The sequence below is a fragment of the Myxocyprinus asiaticus genome, chromosome 39 (genome assembly GCF_019703515.2).
Source record: "Myxocyprinus asiaticus isolate MX2 ecotype Aquarium Trade chromosome 39, UBuf_Myxa_2, whole genome shotgun sequence".
Taxonomy (NCBI): Eukaryota; Metazoa; Chordata; class Actinopteri; order Cypriniformes; family Catostomidae; genus Myxocyprinus; species Myxocyprinus asiaticus.
The window spans coordinates 7,115,516-7,130,194 of record NC_059382.1 but is presented as its reverse complement, the minus strand read 5'-3'; the positions used below and the strand labels follow the sequence as shown (position 1 = coordinate 7,130,194).

The window sequence follows — 14,679 nt, the reverse complement described above, 5'->3', positions numbered from 1 at the left end:
GTGGGTGAGAAACAGATCAATATTTAAGAAATTTTTTTTTTTCTAGAAATACTTCTCCCTGCCCAGATATGCACGAAGAAAATGAATCACCAAAACCACTAGAAGAAGAATGTGAAAATGAAAGTTAAATTGGAGATTGACTAAGCAGGGAGGAGAATTTTTAGTAAAAAAGGAATTAAAGGTGCACTCAGTAACATTTTGCTTGTGTTATCTTGGACTTACAGTGACACTTAGTGGTGTGGATGCAGCATCATTCAAAATCAATAGTTCCCCTTCTGTCACTCACTTGACGTTGTGTCGATGTAGTGACACTAGGGGTCGCTCTTGAGAGCCCCGATCACCTCAGATCTTTGAGAAAAGGCCAATGAGAATTGGCAAGTGGAATTTGCATGCCACTCCCCCGGACATACGGGTATAAAAGGGAGCTGGAATGCAGGATTCATTCCGATTTTTGCTTCGGAGCCGAGCGGTTGTACTATCAGCGAGCTGAATACTTCTGCTGTTCCATTCACCTTTTAAGAAGCATATGCTGTTGGATATATGGCGCATTTCCAGCGGCTTTCTCTCCTTCTGCACGATGAGTGCAGATTTCGCCCCTGGGTGCTTCGACAGCGCTAAAAGAGTGTATATTCCTGCTATAGAGTATATTTTCTCTATTAGAGCACACACATTGACGTTGATCGTCTTTATAAAGACGCGTCTTTTTAAAGATGTCTTTCCGTCTTTGTGTGATTCCTGGATGCGGTCGATATCTCTCCACCTCCGACGGCCATGGGCGCTGCCTCATGTGTCTGGGCAGCGATCACACTGAGGCAGCATTTGTGGATGGTTCATGTTCTCATTGCGAGGATATGGCCATGGCAACATTGCGGTTGCGGCTTTCCTTCTTCCGAGGGAAAGCCACTCTAGCCGCCCCCCACGCTGTGCCTTCTACCCACAGGTGTGAGGCTGACCCGGCAGGCGCTTGAGGTGATTTGGGGAGTTCAATGGGTGCGGTCTTGCCGGGTAATTCCCCGTGGACCTCCCAGTCCCCAGCACGCTCATTTGCTCCCGTCCATTTCCGAAATGAGACCAGCCCGCCTCATGGCCAGCTTGATGTCTCTTTTGGGGCCCGCGAGCAGGATGAGTCTTCGATTGCTGCATCGGAGAGCGCACTGGCGATGTCGGATGCTGAGGACTCGACTGGGCTGCCACCTTCGGGTCTGCCCGCCCAGTCTGAGGCCGACGCAGAGCTGACCACCATGCTTGCCCGGGCCGCCGCGAGTATCGGGTTGGACTGGAACTCTCCAGCCTCCCCTGAGCGCTCGCGGCTTGATAATTGGTTCCTGGGTTCGGGTTGCCGCTCATGGCCACACCCCCCCGGTTCCTTTCCTCCCGGATGTGCATGACTAACTCACGAGGTCATGGAGGGCACCTTTCGCCGCCCGAAACAGACTTCTGGGTTCGTCCGCTCTCACTACCCTCGACGGCGGGGCGGTCCACGGGTACATGGAGGTCCCTCAGGTGGATCAGGTGGTTTCGATGCACCTGTGCCCGCAAAACGCCGCCACCTGGCGGGATCGTCTGGCGCTCCCCTCCAGAGCCTGTAGGACTACGTCATCTCTGCCGGCCAAAGCCTACAGTGCCACTGGACAGACCGCCTCTGCCCTGCATGTCATTGCCCTCCTGCAGGTACACCAGGCCAAGGCACTAAAAGAACTGCACATGGGTAGTCCTGATCCCGATGTGCTGCAAGAGTGCGTTCGGCGACCGACCTCGCCCTCTGGCGCGAGCACTCGGGCAGGCGATGTCCACCTTGGTGGTCCAGGAGCACCACCTGTGGCTGAATCTGGTCGAGATGAGGGATGCAGACAAAGCACGCTTTCTCAACGCGCCCATCTCCCAGATTGGACTTTTGGGGGCGACACCGTTGAGGACTTCTATCAGCAGTTCTCGGCAGTGAAGAAGCAAATGGAGGCCATCCAGCACATATTGCCCCCGGCGTGGCTCAAGATTCCACACCCCGTCTGCTTGCCGAGGGCATCCCTCTGCGGCAGTGAAAGCCCAGGCAGCTCCGCCTCAGCTCAAGCCTAGCTCTCGGCCCCAGCGTAGAGCCCCTCGCAGGACACCCCCCATCTCTCGGGCCAGCACAAGGACCCGGAAGACTCCTAAGCACCCCTGAGATGGACAACCCAGGGAGCGAGACGTCAGCTACAGAGCTGGTATCCAGACCACTCCATCCCCCGCTGGAGGGCCGGGGTAAATCCTTTGTTTCCTTTTCTTTTTTGTTCGCCCCGAACGGGCTGCGGTACCCAAACCGTCAAAAAAAGAGCGGTTTCCTCACTCCTTAGGTCACATAATCGGTTTTCACGGCCGCCGTTGTCACGGCCACCAGACACCGAGCATTTGCTGCCAGGGCCCTGCGAAGGCTCCCGGCCGTGCCACACCTACGGCCAGCCGGTTGTGATGAGTCTCGAGGACCGCCCAAGAGGCCCTCCTCCTCAGTCGCTAACCCGCCCTAGGCCGGGTACGCAGAGCAAGGTAAGTGCTTTGAGGTCCCCCTCAGCGCAGCCGCCTCGGGTTGAAGCAATGCTCCTCGACGTGGCGTTGCCTGCTCCCCCCTGCCTCGAGGCCCCACCCCCAGGTACGTCAAATGTGATCATCCCCTTAGTGCCCCTCGCCCGGAGCTTGGACGTGTGGCTAATGCTTTCCAACCCATCACGGTGGCTGGCCAGGACCATCCGACTCAGCTACGCAATTCAGTTCGCCAGGCGCCCTTCCCGGTTCAGCGGCGTCCGCTTCACTTCAGTGCAGGGTGAGAATGCTGCCACCCTGCGTGTAGAGATCGCGACCCTTCTACGCAAGGGCGCGATAGAGCCTGTCCCTCCAGCTGAGATGGGGAAAGGGTTCTACAGCCCTTACTTCATCGTACCAAAGAAAGGCGGTGGGTTGCGGCCAATCTTGGACCTGCGAGTTCTGAACCGGCCTTACACAAACTCCCGTTCAAGATGCTAACGCAGAAACACATTCTGGCGTGCGTCCGGCATCAAGATACATCGACACAGACCTTCCTTCACTTCCGCCTTTCCTTCTCCTCAGTCATCATCTGAACATCCCACGGTTACAGAAGAGGTGGTGCCCACCAACATGGAGAGTCCAAAGCAATGCTTTTTACTCTTAAGTTCCATTCCTCCTCATAAACTTGCATTGAAATCCATCAAGGAAGCTCACTTACCTCCTCACACCCAACCAATATGTAAAACCCAAGAGACCAATGCTCAGACGTTTGTCCTCCAACCAGGCCAGACAAAGGTTTGTCATCACATCAACATTCCCCGTGACCTAATTCCAAGAGTCCTTCAATGCTAACATGCCAACCCCTTGAGTGGGCATGCAGGAGTCTACCAGACCTACAAGTGACTTAAGGAGGTAGCATTGTGTCCAAGAATGTGGACCGACGTGAGGCACTTTGTCAAGAGGTGTGTGAAGTGTCAAGCTGAGAAAATACAACTCAATGCTAATTTTTTTCAAGATCAAAACACTTTAAGGCTGAAATCGTCCTCCAAAAAGAGGAAAGATAAAGATACCCAAATACCTCCAATGACAGATTCTCATCCTTCATCACCAACCATGGGTTGTCTTCTCAAGGTGGGGAGAGTGTGGTGGAGTGAAAATGTGCCCTGTCACTTTAAGTATCCGCCACCAATCCCTAACCTGAGAGACTATAAAATGGCCGCTCATTATAGTACACCAAGTGTGACAGGTGTGGAGTGAAGAAGAGTTGTATGTAGAAATGGTATAAGGGGAAAGTTTGCCATGTGTGTTGTGAGGAGTAGGAACGCCAACGGAGTGAGGACAAAACATAGAAAGGACAGACAAAAAGTGCATTGCTCTAATAAGTGAAGCTTGGATTTAAAGACGGGACAAGCTACCAGACAGATGATTCGAGTTTGTTGTGGAGTGGCATGAGTATGGAGCCTGCCGACCCGCTTAAGGTCTCTTCTACCAAGCTGATATGGAGCCATCATCCGAAGCTAGGGAGATCTTCGTACCAGCCCTTATTCTCTCATGTTTGACTCATCCTCTGTGCTCCTGCAGTATTGCCTCACACACATCAAGGTACATGCAAATGCACTCCTGACCCAGTGCACACCATTTCATGTTTCTCAGAGTGCCTGAACTATCTGTTTGTTTGATGTATTGGACTGTGCTTTATTTTACTGAATTGTTTGATTTACATTTTCATTGCTTAGAATAAATGTATTAATGAATTTATTAAATTTTTTTTTTTTGTCTGGTGACAATTCCCAACACAATACAAAGGTGTCTGTTATCACTGTGACTGGTGGCTTGGAAAGAGCTATCCTGAGTCTTAAATGCATTTTTACAGGCCTGAGCCTGTCTGTCGCCCAAATATAAATATTTTTTTATCATTTAAATTTAAGTTTGGGTGGGCCACCATTAAAAATGTATGAACTAACAGGAACAAACACTGAACAATAGTATTTGGATTAATTAACATGAACCAAGATTTATAAATGCTGTAAAAAAATGTCATTGTTAGTTCAAGATACTGTACCAAATGCATAAACTAAAGTGGTACTCACACTGTATTTTGTAATACAGTCAATTTTAAGGAAATATTCTGTTTTGGCATATACCGCATGCACACGTTATTTCATTTAAAAATCTTGTTTGCTTTAATTAAATGTTATCAGCCTATTTCACACACATACTGCCATTATGCTGGCCTGTGGCCAGCTCTCTAGTTATTTGTATCGACATCGGCCAATACAAACCCATGTCAATTGGCCACTACTTGTAGCAATTAAGATTAATCAGTGCAAACTTCTGCTTCCATGCATTTATTCAGGAAAAGGTCAGCAAACATGTGCATCTGTAATATAAGAAAAAGAACAGTGAAGTATTGGCTAGCATGAGGGGGCAGATCTTATTTGCAAAAACTGGAGAATGGACACTATATATAAAAAATAAAAAATAAAAACAGGACAAGATTTGAGGAACAACCAATATATTTGATTAAAAATTCATTAAGTTTTAATGTAAACCCAACTTGAAATGGATCAAAAAGCAGAGATGGAATTGAAAATGCATCCGTTTAGAATCATAATAAATATAATATAACGGTTTACTGAACAACTTACTGTACAAGAATCTATCCACCTTAGCTATGTATTGTCATCATTAAATGTAACATGACAAACCTTGTAACTATTAAATAATCGCTTAAAGATGTCTTTGCTAACATATTGTTATGAAATATAAGCTAATGTGTGCCATATTGCTTTGGTCAAATGCTATAAGTTAGTCTTATTCGGCACTGACCACTGCGATATAAATGTTATCAAATTAATTAGAAGAAGCCTGTTTGAGAGATACTGATGGAAAATGCTCTGAGTCGTGTGTGCTATATGTGAACCTGGATTTCTCTTTATCTCATTCTTGTGTCGAGATTAGTCAACTTCCTCAATGGTAGGGCCAGAGGAGGTGCCACTTCCTGTCCCTCCAGGAAATCCACCTGGCATTCCACCTGGCATGCCACCAGTGCCCTGATAGAGCTTGGCGATGATGGGGTTGCAAACTTTTTCCAGCTCCTTCTGTTGGTGCTCGTACTCATCCTTTTCTGCAGTCTTTGGTGCAAGAAATACAATTCTCAGTAATGTAAAGTGTCAATAAGTAAATTAAAGAAAGAAAAGAAGAAATGTTAGGAAATACAAATTATCATTACAACACACATTTCTTTGTTCTGTGTTTTGGTTAATGATCTATGAATTAATGTGAGAAATATTCTCAGTGGCTACACAAATGGTTTTCACTTCCTCTAGGTCTAATTGTTCATCTAATTGAAAATCTCATTGTTCTAAACATCCTGTCATGACATAATCTTGACTGTGAACGAGTGTATCCTGTAGATTTGCATATCATTTGTGCAGTTTAAATGTTTATGATGTTACCTACCTGGTTCCTGTCCAGCCAGGCAATGACTTCATTGCATTTGTCAATAATTGCTTTTTTGTCATCTGTACTGATCTTGTCCTTTAGCTTGTCATCTTCCACGGTGCTCTTCATGTTAAAGGCCAAGGATTCCAATGCGTTTTTGGCTGTGACTTTCTCCCTCTGAGCATCATCCTCTGCTCGGTACTGGTCAGCTTCTTGTACCATACGCTCTATATCTTCCTTGCTCAAACGTCCTAAAAGAAGCAGAAGATTAGAAGGAAACTCAAGGCAGAAAAAATGTATAATATTTGGATCCCAGTGTTTGCTAAAGTAAATGTGTATGGAGTCAACTCTTCATGCAGAATTGAGAAAGTGAGTGTGGCTTGGGTCTCAGTGGATTAAGTTATCCTACCTTTGTCATTGGTGATTGTTATCTTGTTCTCTTTGCCAGTACTTTTGTCCACAGCTGATACATTAAGAATGCCATTGGCATCAATGTCGAAGGTAACTTCAATCTGTGGCACACCACGAGGGGCAGGAGGGATTCCTGTTAACTCAAATTTGCCAAGAAGGTTGTTGTCCTTTGTCATGGCTCTCTCTCCCTCAAATACCTAAGAGAAAGAAAGACAAGATTGTTAAAACAGACTACAAAGGGTTGCAAACCTATAAAAGGTTTCAGGACAAACTGATGCAAACACTTGAACTGTTTCAGGAGGCAGTAATGCAAGCACTTCAATGGGTTCTGGAGGAAGTATGAAAGTATGGATCTGCAGTAAGCACTTTCATTTACCTGGATCAGCACACCAGGCTGGTTGTCTGAGTAAGTGGTGAAAGTTTGGGTTTGCTTGGTGGGAATGGTAGTGTTCCTCTTAATTAACACCGTCATGACACCACCAGCTGTCTCAATGCCCAGAGAGAGAGGGGTGACATCTAGCAGCAACAGGTCTTGAACATTCTCAGATTTATCGCCTGCTAAGATGGCAGCCTGGACAGCTGGGTGGGATTTTGGGAAATATTAGAACATCGCCAGCACATGAAATACGCTAAAACAAAAATATGGTAAACCAGCAAGAAAGAGACCTTTTGAGAAGCAAAAGACTAAGAGAACTTTTGAAATGACTACCCTCTTAAAACAGCTTAAATCAGTCTTAGCTGGTTTGCTGGTCTTGGTTAGTTTCATTTGCTCTCCCAGCCTGGCCAAGCAGGGTTTTATTTGATCTGGCTGGACTCTATCTTGGCCAAGATAATAATTAGCTGGTTTAGCTTGTCTTTTAGCCTGGCCAAACTGGTCTTTATCTAGTCTAGCTGGCTTCCATCTGGACCAAGCTGGTCTTTGCTCATCTAGCTGGAATCTATTTTGGCCAAGCTGCTCATTAGCTGGTTTAGCTTGTCTCCCAGCCTGACCAAACTGGTCTTTATCTGGCCTAGCTGGCCCCCATCTTGGCCAAACTGGTCTAGCTGGTTTCCATCTTGGCCAAGCTGGTATTTGGCTAAGCTGGTCTCCCAGCTTGGCTAAGTTGGTCTAGGTGGCCTCCAACTTGGTCAAACTGGTCTTTAACAGGTCTAGCTGGCTTCCATCTAGGCCTAACTAATCTTTGGCTGGTCTAGGCAGCCTCCATCTTGGCCAAGCTGGTCTTTGGCTGGTCTAGCTAGACTCTGTCTTGGCCAAGCTGATCATTAGTTGATTTAGATTGTCTCTTAGCCTGGCCAAACTGGTCTTTATTTGGTCTAGTTCTTTAACTAGTCATGCTGGTCTCCCAGCCAGGATAGCTGGCCCCCATCTTGGCCAAGCTGATGTTTATCTAGTCAAGTTGGTCTCCCAGCCTGGCTAAATTGCTCTCGCTGGCCTCCATCTTGGCCAAACTGGTCTTTTTCTGGTATAGCTGGCCCCCATCTTGCCAAGCTGATCTTTAACCAGTCAAGCTGGTCTCCCAGCCTGGCTAAGTTGGTCTAGCTGGCCTCCAACTTGGCCAAACTGGTCTTTAACTGGTCTAGCTGGCTTCCATCTTGACCAAGCTGGTCTCTGGCTGGTCTAGCTGGCTTCTATCTTGGCAAAACTGATCATTAGTTGGTTTAGCTTGTCTCTTAGCCTGGCCAAACTGGACTTTATTTGGCCTAGCTGGCCCCCATCTTGGCCAAGCTGATCTTTAACTAGTCAAGCTGGTCTCCCAGCCAGGCTAAGTTGATTTAGCTAGCCTCCAACTTAACCAAACTGGTATTTGGCAAAACTGGTCTTTGGCTGGTCTAGCTGATCTCCATCTTGGCCAAGCTGGTCTTTGGCTGGTCCAGCTGGCCTCCATATTGGCCTGCATGGTATAGCTGGCGTCCATCTTGGCCAAGCTGGACTTTGGCTGGTCTAGCTGGCCTCTGTCTTGGCCAAGCTGGACTTTGGCTGGTCTAGCTGGCCTCTGTCTTGGCCAAGCTGGTCTTTGACTGGTCAAGCTGGCCTCCATCTTGGCCAAGCTGATCATTAGTTGGTTTAGCTTGTCTCTTAGCCTGGCCAAACTGGACTTTATTTGGCCTAGCTAGCCTCCATCTTGGCCAAGCTGATCATTAGTTGGTTTAGCTTGTCTCTTAGCCTGGCAAAACTGGTCTTTATATGGTCTAGGTCTTTAACTAGTCAAGCTGGTCTCCCAGCCTGGCTAAGTTGGTCTATCTGGCCTCCAACATGGACAAACTGGTCTTTATCCAGTCTAGCTGGCTTCCATCTTGGCCAAGCTGGTGTCTAGCTGGTCTCCCAGACTGGCTAAGTTGCTCTCGCTGGCCTCCATCTTAGCCAAACTGGTCTTTATCTGTATAGCTGGCCCCCATCTTTGCCAAGCTGATCTTTAACCAGTCAAGCTGGTCTCCCAGACTGGCTAAGTTGCTTTCACTGGCCTCCATCTTGACCAAACTGGTCTTTATCTGGTATAGCTGGCCCCCATCTTGTCCAAGCTGATCTTTAACTAGTCAAGCTGGTCTCCCAGCCAGGCTAGCTGGCCTCCATCTTGGCCAAGCTGTTCATTGGCTGGTCTAGCTGGACTCCCATCTTGGCCAAGCTGGTCAGCCTGCTGTCTTCAAGACTGATCATTTGAAAAGTTGCCCAAAAATCTGCAAAAATACCAGTTTATCAAAGACAGGGGACCAGCTAAGACCAGCAACACATCTTAGACTGGTTTAAGCTGTTTTATCATCAGGGATGTAATTAAAATGATGTGTTCAGAGTGAAAATAGAACCTCCTACCTGCTCCATAGGCTACTGCTTCATCAGGGTTGATGCTCTTGTTAAGATCCCGGCCATTGAAGAAGTCTTGAAGCAGCTTTTGAATTTTGGGAATGCGAGTGGAACCACCAACCAACACAATGTCATGGATCTGCGCCTTGTCCATCTTAGCATCACGCAAAGACTTTTCCACTGGCTCGAGTGTGCCACGGAATAGGTCAGCATTGAGTTCCTCAAAACGCGCTCTGGTGACAGAAGTATAGAAGTCAGCACCTTCATAGAGAGAGTCAATCTCAATGCTGGCCTGTGTGCTGGAGGAGAGGGTGCGCTTGGCACGCTCACATGCTGTTCGAAGGCGACGGACTGCACGTTTATTGCCAGTGATGTCCTTCTTAAACTTGCGCTTAAACTCGGCAATGAAGTGGTTAACCATTCGGTTGTCAAAGTCCTCGCCACCCAAGTGGGTGTCACCAGCAGTAGCCTTTACTTCAAAAATGCCATCCTCAATCGTCAGAATGGAAACGTCAAAGGTGCCACCACCCAGATCAAAGATGAGGACATGGCGTTCACCACCAACCTGTAGCCAGAGGACACTAATTTTAGTGACTAATGATGATAGCTTCAGTCATCATTCACATTCACTGCATCTTTTTTCCCCAATACAATAAAGGCGAAAGGCGATTGTGATCGAACATTCTGCCTAACATCTCCTTTTGTGTTCCAAAGAAAAAGTGAAATGAGTTTGGAACAAAATGAGTGTGAGTAACTGATGACAAAATTTTTTTTTTTTGGTTGAACTATCCCTTTAAACTAGTAATATACAAAGCGCTCTACTACTACAGATCAGTGTAGATCAGGATATTTGTGTACCTTTTTGTCTAACCCATATGCAATGGCAGCTGCTGTTGGTTCGTTGATAATACGCAGGACATTAAGGCCAGCAATGGTCCCGGCATCCTTGGTGGCTTGGCGCTGAGAGTCATTAAAGTAAGCTGGCACTGTGATGACTGCATTTGATACAGTCTGAAATATCAAGAAGATCAAATCATGATTAGTTTCATTCACATAATTTAGGCACAGTTTAATTTGTTATGCATCCACTGTAAAACAAGCATTAAGTTTGGCCTATTTATTAGGAACCTTCTGTAACAGTTCCTATTGCTCAGCTGGTAAAGATCCTCGCACTAACAATGCTGAAGTTGTGGGTTTGAATCCCAGGAATCACCCAAAGTGATAAAACACACAGTATGTACCTTGAATGCACTGTCACTTTGAAAAACAAGTGTCTGCCAGATACAAACATGTAACTGTCATGTAAAGTTAAATGTAAGTTTGATCTATGAAGTTAATAATGAAAGAGTCTTTTTTTGAATTAGTGATGATGATTACCAATTTTTTCACTTTGGTTCTAACTTTTTATTTTCCCATTACAATTATCAAGAGGAAACCGTGGTTCTTGAACTTTTCTTGCTACTCAGAATGCAATATGAAAATCTTTACAGGCAACATAGGTTCAGAAAAACAACCTTTTTGATTACTATCAAATTCATTACACTCCCGTTCTTCCTGTAATCACAGTAATACTTAGTTTTGCAGTGTTATCAAATGGCTAAATCTTCAAACACATCTCATACAAAACTGAATGTATAATTCACCATGTAACATGCAGATTTCTACCTTCCCTTGGTATGAGAGGTATTTTCAGGGCAGCATCAGATATTAATCTGTGGTGAATTTCTCAAAACCACCCTTCAACCTGTTACAAAAATACGTGTAGAGCTAGATTTAAGCTATTCCTTACCACAGTACTTGTGTTTTTCTGCTTTAGTTTTGTATATGTCAGGTTAGGTTATACTTTATTATCCATTAGGCAAAATTTCCTTAGACTCAGCAGCTGCAGTAATACACAAACAACAAATAGAATTTTAGAAAATGTTCTTGTGTATGCTCATTTCATCATCTGCATCTACTTTTTCAGAATTTACAACCACATCCTCATTAGTTTGAAGGTATGCATCTTTTCATGCGCTGTACACATATTTCTTATGAATCTAACAACAATGTAATCTTCTCTTTGACATGGTCTTCCAGTTCCTGTTTATTTAGTGGCACTTGCTATGGACATGAATCATAAATTAAATTGTCGGCTTGTTGAGGAGATGTGTTCTATTACTTTTGAATGATCAGATGATAAAAATCTTAACAAAGGGAAGGAGTTTAGAAATGTAACTTTTCTAGAGTGCTAAATGTTTTGTCTGGTCCTTGAATTATTTAAATATTCTTCTTACCTTGCCCAGATATGCCTCTGAAATTTCCTTCATCTTAGTGAGGACCATGGAGGACACCTCCTCAGGGTAGAAGGTCTTCCTCTCTGCTTTGTATTCCACTTCCACCTTGGGCTTGCTACCCTCATTGATGACTTTGAAGGGCCAGTGCTTCATGTCAGACTGGACCACTGGGTCATCAAAGCGTCGACCAATCAGGCGCTTGGCATCTGTTGAACAAATAAAATGGCTGGTAGCTGCTTGCAAATATTTTAAAGTACTTACTGTATGTATCACTTAAATTACAGTATTAACATTATCAACTGTAACGCCATCTAATGGTGAAGAGGAATGCATACAAGAGTCAATGCAATTTTAACAAATATATTTCATTCTTTTACAAGTACTTCTTTGTGCATGCAACACATCATAACTTATATTTGTCTGAATCTTGCATGTTGTCTTAATCTATACATATGGAGCCTCACATGTTATGAACAAGTGTTGCAAAGGATGGCTTGAATAATGGCTTGAACACTTGAAGATCTCAAATAAATTATGCAAAGTCAGGAAAGGACTGCCATACCAAACACTGTGTTGGTGGGGTTCATGGCTACTTGGTTCTTGGCTGCATCTCCGATCAGTCTTTCTGTGTCTGTGAAGGCGACATAGCTGGGCGTCGTTCTGTTTCCTTGGTCGTTGGCAATGATCTCCACCTTTCCATGCTGGAAGATGCCTACACAGGAGTAGGTGGTGCCCAAATCAATTCCAACTGCTGGACCTTTTGACATGCTATCTGGACAAAATAACCAAAAGAGATTTTTGTGAAGTATTTTAATAATTCCAATACAGTAATTTTGTTTTCTTTATGAATGAGAGGTAAATAATGTTTACTTCTACTTCTAACTCACACACACAATATGTGTAGACCCATTTTTAAATGTTTCATAATCAGTTTTCGGTTCTATATCGGGTCTATCGATAAAGTGCCTTCCTTTTGTGGGTCTTACAGTGGGTTTAGGTGAAGTAACATATAGGTTATTGTTTGCATAAATTATTCAACTTTTTATGCAACATACTGTACATTCATTCTCAAGTCAGAAATGCATAGCATTGCACACTTTACAGTTAGCCCAAAAAATAAAAATAAAAATAAAATAAAAATAACTGGACACTTAAACATAAAAAAAAAAGATCTGTAGGATGCAGGTATCAGTAATGAAAAATAATATTGGTTGATCTCTAAAAATATATACATAATTTATATTTATGAAAGAAATGTTTAATGTAGACAGACTGGCACTTTTCCAGCTGCAACCACATCCGTTGTGCAATGTTATCATGTTGCCCAGTGCTGTCAGCTGCTGTAGAAAGCCCTGGATTGCCTGCTTGGCTGCATGTCATGACTGAGGGTGTGTGCAGCAGTTCTGTCTCCTTACACTGCCTTCTGGCGACTCTCATTTATTCTCATTATAATGATTTATTTATTCCTATTAATAGACATTTTAATATGTAAAAATAATTATAATTAATTATAACTTATAAAAGACCATTTTAAATAATTTAAAAAGGATTTTGGCAAAAAATAGGCCTGATAAAGCAGAATTTTTGCTCTTTGCTTCCTACGGCCAATCTGACAGGAGCACACTGAGATACAAATAACCAAGTGACGCTGGGGTCATGTGGCCTGCAAAACCCTCAAGATTAGCTGCATCTGCATGTTCTGAGACATGAGAGAATCATGTACAATATGTGGTGTGCAGTATGAGTATATAGACTGCTTCAGTGGATTGTCTTTGGATTGAGGGTGTCACATTCATCAAATCCAGGATTACAGCACAATTTGCATGCGGACACATGCACTGCCAGTCGAAAGTTTGGGCACACTTGATTGAATTTATGTTTCTCATGATCTTATAGGCCTAAACCTTTTATTTAAAGGCGAACGCTTAAATACTTTGAATTAGTTTTGTAAACAAATATCAATAGTCTACTTATGGATTTCTTTACAAAACAATCTTTGCAAAAAATCATTTTGAAATGGATAACTTCTGTTTAGTGAAGGAAAAGCAGCCAATGAGTGGCTTGCATACATGGGATCTCCTTTAATAATTTTATTTATTTTTCTAAAGATGCACCTCAAAGTTGGTTAAGAGAATGCTCGGAGTGTTCTGAGCAGTAATCTAGACAAAGGGCTGTTACACTTTAAAAAAACAAATGTCAGTGATATAAATATAACATATTTTAGATTTTACATTTGTTTGGCCACTACATAACTTCCATACTTACATTTGGGTTATTCCATTTTTGACAACTTTACTGTTACTCACAATGTGGACAACAGTAATAATAAATTACTGTGTGCAAATGTGTGCAAACTTTTTACCAGTGTGTTTCTCATTCAAGCACATGAAAGCTTGAAATGTGAGCATGCCTATACAGCAAGGTACTATTATCACCACTAAGTTAAATAATAAGCTCTGTCAGTATAGTACAAATAATGTTTAGTTCTCAGATATCAAAAGTTTATTCTGGGCTCTGAAGGATAGAAGCACAGCCAGTGCAGTTTGTGCTAGAACACAGAGCTTTGCCTTGTTTTAGCAGCAGGTAAATAGTGGCCCTATAGCAAACGCAACAGAATAATCAAGAAGTATGGAAACGTAAAAAAAAAAAAAAAAAAACAACTATCCAAATCTAAAACAAACTAAAGCGAATTGAACAGAGCACCAAGCCACATTTTTCCAAGCTGCTTGCATGGCTTCAATTAAAATGTTTACCTTACTGGCAAAGTTGAACTTGAGAGATAACTGAGTGGATATGTGTCCTTGCCCTGTGCCCTCGGCCAAAGCCCTGCTAGAGTGTGTTCTGGTGCCTTGCGCACTCCTGCACTGCTGGATTCAGAGACAGAAGCCCTGGACTCTCCTATGTATATAGCCACACCAGCCGGAGGGATTCCAGAATGCAGTCACCTGACCCCAGAGCAGAGAATGTTCCAGACTGCAGCTCTCATGTGCTTTGGGCTTGCCAGCCAGCTGCGTAAGCAAGGCAATGAAACACAGAAGGCACTTGTTTCCATTCAAGTGGATTTTCTGTCTCCATTAAGTGTAGTACAGGCTCTTTAAGTGTAGTGCCCTTACTTTTTTACATATTTAAGTACATTCAGAATGTTTTTGTGGTGCTTTTTGCCTCAAAATGACTGGTGGTGCTGTAGTGTGCAACATGCAGATAAACAAATGATCTCATGATATAAGTTTGTCAAACAGTGCTCAGCACTGT

At 43.9% G+C, this 14,679-nt stretch overlaps 1 protein-coding gene across 3 annotated transcripts; it reads right to left on the bottom strand.

Annotated features, from left to right (window-relative positions):
• Nucleotides 1-4,166: 4,166 nt before the first annotated feature.
• LOC127429850 (heat shock cognate 71 kDa protein-like) lies at nt 4,167-14,345 on the bottom strand. 3 transcript variants are annotated; one of them, XM_051679138.1, is made up of 10 exons: nt 14,181-14,337; nt 11,990-12,199; nt 11,428-11,633; nt 10,010-10,162; nt 9,161-9,716; nt 6,728-6,930; nt 6,350-6,548; nt 5,959-6,191; nt 5,420-5,630; nt 4,167-4,876 (listed from the first exon to the last, which is right to left on the bottom strand). In XM_051679138.1, exons 2-9 carry the CDS (start codon nt 12,192-12,194, stop codon nt 5,454-5,456), a joined length of 1,932 nt encoding a protein of 643 aa, XP_051535098.1. In that variant the 5' UTR covers nt 12,195-12,199; nt 14,181-14,337; the 3' UTR covers nt 4,167-4,876; nt 5,420-5,453. The 3 variants fall into 3 exon arrangements, with proteins under 3 accessions (XP_051535098.1, XP_051535099.1, XP_051535100.1); XM_051679139.1 differs by lacking the exon at nt 4,167-4,876 and having other exon boundaries at nt 4,895-5,630; nt 14,186-14,345; XM_051679140.1 differs by lacking the exon at nt 4,167-4,876 and having other exon boundaries at nt 4,895-5,630; nt 11,990-12,195; nt 14,181-14,328.
• Between the last annotated feature and the right edge of the window lie 334 nt (nt 14,346-14,679).

What these genes read in the sequence shown, in the direction of transcription:
- LOC127429850 (XM_051679139.1), bottom strand. Translation starts at nt 12,194, where the DNA reads ATGTCAAAAGGTCCAGCAGTTGGAATTGATTTGGGCACCACCTACTCC. An exon ending in CATATGGGTTAGACAAAAAG is followed by an intron (nt 9,717 to 10,009) that starts GTACACAAATAT and finishes CTCTGGCTACAG; the next exon opens with GTTGGTGGTGAACGCCATGT. An exon ending in AGCCTGGTGTGCTGATCCAG is followed by an intron (nt 6,549 to 6,727) that starts GTAAATGAAAGT and finishes TCTTTCTCTTAG; the next exon opens with GTATTTGAGGGAGAGAGAGC.